At 46.8% G+C, this 8,169-nt stretch overlaps 1 protein-coding gene across 1 annotated transcript in view; it reads right to left on the reverse strand.

The window, feature by feature from the left end:
- The window catches only part of PSAP (prosaposin), a 28,119-nt gene that overhangs the window by 13,245 nt on the left and 6,705 nt on the right, over positions 1-8,169 (reverse strand). The window contains exons 2-3 of the mRNA XM_006761017.2: positions 2,738-2,968; positions 384-458 (exon numbers count right to left, since the gene is read on the reverse strand). Coding sequence (XP_006761080.2) covers positions 384-458; positions 2,738-2,968 — 306 coding nt within the window. The remainder of the gene's footprint in view (positions 1-383; positions 459-2,737; positions 2,969-8,169) is intronic.

Below are 8,169 nucleotides of genomic sequence, written 5' to 3' on the forward strand. Positions count from 1 at the left end.
GGACCCGAAGGTTAACAGCATGTGCCACAGAATCCCAATGGACTTGGCACTGAACACCTGGGGTCGGGGAGCAAGCTGGGGCCCACGGCCTGTCCTTGTGCAGCCTGTGGCTAAGGATGGTTTTTACATTTTTCAAAAATGGGGGGGTGGGGGGGGGGACGACTGCCGCGAGCGGAAGAACTAGGACAGAAGCAGTATGTGGCCCACAGGACTCAATTATATCCTACCTGGACCCAGACCATTCCTTGTTTCCTCGTTAGACAACCCCCACCCCACCCCCGTCTCCTCCCAAGTCACAGCTTTTAAGCGACTGATCATGTGGCCACAACTGTCACACACACTGAGGGTCCCACCACTCAGTCACACACACGTGTGGCGTTTACCTCAGTGGCATTCTCTTTCAACATGTTGTCAGCTGCGGTGATGACATCTTTGCACACGTCACAGGGAAGGGATTTCTAAGAGGAAAACACGAGGGAGAGATCTGTATTTGTAGGACGTAACTCGCACCACACACAGCTGAAAACTCCAGGGACGTGACCATGGCCACATCTGACACAGGCACAGCCTGGTTCCCAACCTAAACAGGGAGCACTCGGACGCCAGGGAGGAAGGATTAGGTGTGGCTGACCACAGTACTGCTTCTACCAGGCAGACACCCTCTTCTCGCACCCTCTACCCCTCAGCACCTCACTCAGTACGCACAGTACAAGCCAAATTTCCTCTTACTGCTCACAACAGCTCTGAGAGGAAACAGGCGCAGAAAGGTGAAAATCAGAGCAGCAGGAACCAGAGAAAATCAGGAAGGCAAAGCGACATCACGGGCCAGTACCAGCACCAGCACCAGAGAGCTACAGGGGCGGGCATAGAAGCCAGCCCCAGCCAGACACTGTGCGCCTGCGCACTCCCCCTGGCACTGCTACCTGCACTCCACCTGCCTTCGTCTTCCTGGTCAGTGCTGCGTTTACATGGAAGCTGTCACCACTCCAGAGCTTAGGGACAGGACAAGTCTTCTGAAAGCCTAGGCACCCAGGGCCCGCATGGCCAGGACTCTGGGAAATCTGACTGGTTCTCAAAGTTCTTGGGGAGTTCCCTATTTGATATCAACTACACTGAGTGGCCAGATTATGACCACCCCATCAGTACTTCATTGGGCCACCTTTTGCCTTCAATACTGTGGTGATTCTTCTTGGCACTGACTCCAGGAGATGTGGAAAGGTGATGCGAGGAATCTGACACCATGCCTGATGAATAGCACTGTCCAGTTCTGTGAGGTTTGATGGCTGTGGAACCAGCTGCCTGGTGGCTCTTTTAACTTCGTCCCACAAATGCTCAATTGGATTGAGATCTGGTGATTGTGGGGGCCACCTAAGCAAGGTAAAGTCTCCCTCATGTTCTTGAAACCACTCTTGCACAATGTGAGCACGGCATGGCACATTGTCTTGTTGGAAGAAGCCATCTCCATTGGGATACACCATCAACATGATTGGATGAACTTGATCAGCAACAATACTTAGGTATGTTGTGCTATTCAGACATTTATAATGATCTGGCCCTTTAGCAACTTCAGCGTGAAATTATAGCTAATTTGCCTACAAACATCAGGTGGTCATAATAATCTGGCCACTCAGTGTATTTTCGACCCAGGAAGAAGGAACTGACACGTCTGGGTGAGACTGGGGAATACCTGTGCACTTAGCTGCATTCAGAGAAACCAACTGGAACCTTTGGACCTAGCCAGGCTAATGATGTGCATGGGGCCAGGCATTGTTCACGACACTGTCCATCAAAAGAGAAGGATCTAAAGTCCTCGCCTGACACAATTAAACTTGGAAAGTGAAAGCAGTATTAAAAACAAGGTCAGAAGCAAATTAGAGACCAAATCTGAAAGTAACTGGCCACGAGGGCAGTTTTCCAGTGAATTCAGAAAATATCTTGTCAAGAGCGGTGTTAAATATTTTTCTCTGAGTTCTACAGGCCACTGACGAGTTTTAGAACTTGAACTCCACTCAGTCAAACCTGGCCTGCACCACAGGTACATCCCAGGGAGAGCCAAGAGCACCTGCTGCTGGTGCAGCCAGCAAAGCTTGGTGCCTCCCGGGAAGGTTCGGGTCACGTGAAGAACACACTTGAGGTTTGTCATCTGAGAGTATTCCCCCCTGTGTGCTAAGAGCCCACATGAGTATGCTATATTTAACATTGTTTGGACGAAAAAAGGTGGTGTGATTATAGCTGGAAATAAAATCTTAAATATCTACTAAAGTTCTAGGGTCTGAACCAGTGGCCCAAACAGAAAGCTATGACAGGCAGAGAAAGAAAACATCAAAAAGGTCTGAAAAGCTTATGAGCATCTCGATTCTGAGTGAGTGACCAAGAACGAAAGCCATCCTCGTGTGCCCAGTTCTGGAAATGGGGGCTGTGAACCTGCTGGTCCCTATCTGGGTGGTGAGGTGGGTCCTGCACCAAGGCCTAGAGGGCAGCAAGGAACACAGAGCGTGGGCATGGGAGGACCTCGTCCACCTCCGTCACCAAGGGACTGGGTGACCTGGGGAGAAGGAAACCTGAACCTCTCCAGCCTCCACTCCCTCTGTGACAATGGTACACCCACCTACAGGTCCTGCCTCCCTCGCAGGGTCACCGTGAGAGGCACACAAATTGAGGCAAGAGAAAGTGCTTTGCAAATGGCAGTGGTTACAGACGCCACAAAGGGATGCAGCACATCATTAAGGGCGCTCACCACTGTCGGCTTGTTCCAGACGGTCTGCAGGCAGTGCTTCACGGCCCCGCAGTCGGCTGCCGTCTTCACGTTCTGGCACCACACTGCTGAGCCTCTGGTGCATTCTTTCAGGCCCAGGACAGGGCTGGCTGCAGCTGAAAGGAAAATCATTAAAAAATAAGCAAATAAATAAATAAAAGGAAAACCATGGTGAGGAGGTGGCTCGTTGCCCACACAGGTCCACCGCACTGGCTAACCCAGGGTTAAGGGTTAGCTAGTCCTGGCATTTAGCTGGACGCCAGCTTGGCCCCTCGCCCAGCTACACGAAACGCCAACCAGAGGCACCACACCCAGACAAGGAGTTGTGCTGTCATATAAGCCACAGGCTGGAAGGGACTAATATATCTGGTTCATTTTTTTTCCTCTCAAACTATTTTTAAGCCATAACTAGGGAGTATAAGACCTTTTAGTCTTTATAATCTTAAATAAACATTTCATGATGCAATGAAAGAAATCACAAGACATGTAAATATAGATTTTTAACTTCTGTAGAATGAAAATTAGCCAAAGTGTTTGTTTTTAATCTATAGGGAAAAACACCAAGATTCAGATCCTTATTGCACAGAAAAATGATTCTTAATGTTCCAATAGAAAAAGCTCTTTACAAACCTAATTGCATGAGTTTTTGCTTTTGCACATAAACAAGTTTACTGGCAAAAAAGCAAGACCACATATCAAAGTGAACGTGTCCACTCAGAGCCAGGTGCACGGCGTTTCCTCTACTGCGATAATGAGAAAAGGACTTGGGCAGGAGTCACATGCACAGAAATGGGATTAGGAAACAAAGGTTCAACATCACTAGAGAAAGGCAGATTAAAGGTGCCATATTTTTGCATTCTTATAACACTGATAGCCATGTAATGGGTTTTGTTTGTTTTCATTTATTGATTTGAGAGAGACAGAGAAGGAGAGAGAGGAGGAGGGAGGAAGGGATAGAGAGGAAGTGAAAGAGAAACACTGATTTGTTGTCCCACTTATTTATGCATTCACTGGCTGTACCCTGACTGGGATAGAATCTGCAACCTTGGTGTATTAAGACAAAGCTTTAAACAACTGAACTACCCGGTCAGGGCCTAGTACTTCTTACTATACTAATGTATTTCAAGAAACGAAAAAATAACCCTCTTTGAAGGTGGGGGAGGGTGGGAGGGAGGTTATCAACCAAGGACCTGGTGTCCATATATGCATAACCCATGGACACAGAGGACACAGACAATGGGGTGGCAAGGGCCTGGGGCTGGAGGGGATCACTAGGGGAATAAAGGGAACATATATAATACTTTCAACAATGAAGAAGTATTTTTTTTTTAAATGGTCCCAGGGAAGAAAAAAAACAAAGTCCCTCTTCAAAAAGTAATCCACTTCTGCTGGACAAAGGATGGAAAACTGGGGGACATCTGTAATACTGTCAATGAAAACTAATTTCTTTTAACGTAATCCACTTCTAGCCCTGGCTGGTTTGGCTCAGCAGATAGAGCATAGGCTGTGGACTGAAGGGTCCCAGGTTCGATTCCGGTCAAGAGCATATGCCCAGGTGCGGGCTCGATCCCCAGTGTGGGGCATGCAGGAGATAGCTGATCAATGATTCTCTCTCATCATTGATGTTTCTCTGTCTCCTCTCCATCTCTGAAATCAATAAAAATATATTTTAAAAAATAAATAAAATTAATCCACGTCTAGATATACATGCAATTCAATAGGTCCAATATGATATGCATAAATATAATTATTTAGTTTAATTTACAATACTAAAAAACATAGATGCAACTTAGACAAAAATAGAAAAACTAATGACATTCTTATTAAAATATTAAGTAGCTATTAAATATAAAGATAATGTATAATAGAAAAATTCAAGAATATGATGTTATATGAATTATACAAAAATCAAAAAAGAACAAAGCAGGGTGGTTAGCTGAATTATTAAACTCCCAATGTTATGTTATGTATGTATAATTTTCAAAAAAATATTTTATAAACTACCTTAAGAGTTCCTATTGTTAAGAGGTCTATGGTATCCTTGACTGTGAAACTGAAAATGGGAAAACCTTACTAGGAAACAACAGGTTACATCAGCTACATGGAGAGGGACCACTGTACAGGGGCAAACTCCAGCAGACAGCACAGAGGTTTCCTACTGACAGAGAAGACAACCACAGCCACCTAAAAAATAGATTTACCGCCTCAGGAGTCACGCACAGGTTGCACGCCGAGAGGGCACGGGGATTCTAGACACACGAGTGCGCGCACACAGTACACAACACAGGTAGGTCAGCAGGTGCTCTCCCTTCAGGAGAGAGAGGGAAAGGACTGAAATGCTACTATTACTAGCTGTTCAACCAGAGCTGGTTCCACAAACCACTCACACACAGACTGTCACGGGTCCCGCATAAAGCTCAAGCCAAGTTATCTGCATTCGCCCTTTCAGAGACCAGCAAATGCATTATTCATGTGCTGCCCGGTTACAGCCTTCCCTGCTCCTTGGGAGGCAAAATCGCCACCACAACCAATTCACACACTCAACTATCCACATTCCAAAGGCTGGTGGTTTGAAATTTGGTTTCCATGGGAAAACATGTGCCAGATTCAAGCAGTACTAAGCTCCCAGAAGCCCAGGAAAGCTGAGTGAGCCAGTAATGCAGTGGTGGACAGCAGATGTGACTTCCTAAGACGACCCAATGCACACTGACACACTCAGAGATAACTGCGTGTCCTCAGGATCGGTGATGCGAGGCTGAAACACAAGCCTGGTGACACCAGTGAGCTACCTCAGGTGCTCATTTTGGGAGCGGATCTGAGGGAAGCAAATAGCATATCAGAATATGGGGGGACGCATCCCCAGAAAATTTATTTTTTTAATATATTTTTATAGAAAGGGAGAGGGAGAAATAGAAATATCAATGATGAGAGAGAATCATTGATCAGCTGCCTCCTGCCTCCTGCCCCCTACTGGGGATCAAGCCTACAACCCAGGCATGTGCCCTGACCGGGAATCGAACTGTGATCTACTGATTCATAGGGTGATGCTCAACCACTGAGCCACACTGGCCGGGTCCCAGAAAATTTATTTATACACAAAATCCTCACCAATTCAGGGGGCGCTCAGGCACCACAACCCCAGCTGTGCACTGGAAGCTCTGGAGGCAAGCATGGTTGTTCTCCACAGAAGTGGGAAAGCAACTGGGATGAAGGGGATTACCAACTGCACTCACCGGGCCAAGTTCAGACCTTCCGGGCGGGACACCAAATTAAACCGATGTGTGCTCTTTGACCCCGCAGTGGGAAGGACAAACCCTAAAGCAAAACAGAAAAGCAGGGGGCCGCACACACAAAGCAGCAAAGACACTACCTGCCTAGGGGATCTAGAGGTGGCTTCTTTGAAATAAGTTTGAACTGGCACCTAAAAGATGGAGACATCGAAGACTGGCTAAGTGGAGAGGACACAGGGGAAACTGCTGAGCATTCCCAGGCAGAGCAGTTCTCCTTGTCGAAGGGGAAGAATTCTCCTGTGTCTTTTCAAGAGTGGGGCAAAGGGAAGTGGCAGGGGCCAGGCTGCAAAGACAGACCTCGGGCACATGGGAAAGACATCATCCGGCACACTCATCGCCGAGTGATGAGTCCATCCTGTGGGAAATGACTTCAGTGTGTGTCTTCACAGGCGGGCATGATCGGGCAGAAGACTGAAAAGAGATTGGAGATTCCGCTGAAGGGGCTCCTAACTACAATGAGAGGTCGTTCCAAAATGTCCAAGCTAGAATGGTGGCCGCAAGGACTGACAGGCTAACAAAACAATTCCAAAATACAAAAGCCAGGAAAATGAAACTCACAGGTTTCAACTGAAACATGAAGTCTCTTAGGCGTGGTTTTCAACCCGTGTGCCACAAGTTTTAAAACATGCAATGCCTGACCATTCAGCCAGGGGCACTGACCTCTTTTCCCTTAGATTGTCAAATTAAAAAGTGACAACAGCCAACACAATAGCCTTCCATGTGAATGCCCTGTCCTGAACCATAAATGTAAATAGACTTGCATCTTATTTGTCATGTCACGTAATAAGGATGGATATGATTGGTTAATTCTTGGTACCAGAAATCCTTATGTATAACCATGAGTTCCTTTTTTAAAAGTCACTTTGAAGCAAAAAGGGTAGCTAATTACTATTCTATTTTTTTGTAAGTCAATCAAAATTAAACTTTTTTTGTTAGATTGGCAAAAGTCTATTTTTTGGTGTGCCACAGAATTTTAGTAATTAGCTTGTGTGTGCCATGAGATGAAAAAGGTTGAAAACTGCTGTCTCAGGCTTAGCAAGAACCAACAAACAAGGATGAAGGTGGTCAGAAGCTGCGCTGCCCTAGCCAACGTGCGTGGAGGGCAGGGCAGAACACAGCTGCGTACTTTGCTTCCCGTGAAATGGCGTCAAGTACAGCGGTCGGGAAGGTGAAGGCACATGACGCCACTCCTGAGCTCCTTGAAAGACTGGAAGTGTTTAGCTGGGAGAATGTTCTGGAGGTACACAGTCACTTTCAAAGGTGTAGACACCTACTTACCACATGAGAGCAGATCTGTTCTGTGTGGTCTCAGACCCCAGACCTCAGAGCAATGAGCAATGAGCAGAGGTTAGGGAAGCAGACCACAGTGTAAGGTAAGGAACACACTTCCCCCATTAAGTGATGAGCTCTCCAACAGCACAAGCAACCAAGCAAAACAAAATGCCCAACCCATGAGGACTTAATTCTGTGTAAGAGGGATCCTGAGTGGCGAGCAAGGCCAGAAGACCTCACAGGGGCTACAAGTCTTAATTCTTAAATAGCGAGGCAAAGGACATTTCCAGGATGAACACATACCAAATATATAAAAACTACCTAAACCACGTTCTGCGGAGTAATTCTCAAAACGCTGCCGGCTGAGGTTTCATCTCTATTCTCCCCCTCCCACATTCTGCCCCCAGATACCAACTTCCTGCTCTGAGGTAAGATGCTGAACTCTAAGAAAGTTCTTAGAATGTCTGCCTGACCCCTGGGGGCTTCTGATTAAATGTGTCCCGTTACGACATGCACATACTCAGTGAATCAAGCACTCTGCTCCTCAGTTGAAAGGCCTGGCACCCGGGCCCTCAGTGGCAAAACTCTGACAGGCTGAGATGAGAGAACGTAGCATTTCAGAGATCTGAAACCCTACAGCAAGTTTCGGGCTATTAAGACGGGCTTTTAAAAGATTTCACTTGTATTTCCCTGGGGAAGGGGTGGGTGCTCTGTTCCCTTTTTACTCTCCAGGCCTAGAAGAAAATAAACCATTCATTCCACTTATCCAACACAGATTACAATGGAATTTTCCTGTATCGAGGCGGCTGCCACAGCGGGCTAGCCACGTAGCCCGGGAGGAGGGCGAGTTCA

Source organism: Myotis davidii, unplaced genomic scaffold (genome assembly GCF_000327345.1).
Source record: "Myotis davidii unplaced genomic scaffold, ASM32734v1 scaffold134, whole genome shotgun sequence".
NCBI classification, from domain to species: Eukaryota; Metazoa; Chordata; class Mammalia; order Chiroptera; family Vespertilionidae; genus Myotis; species Myotis davidii.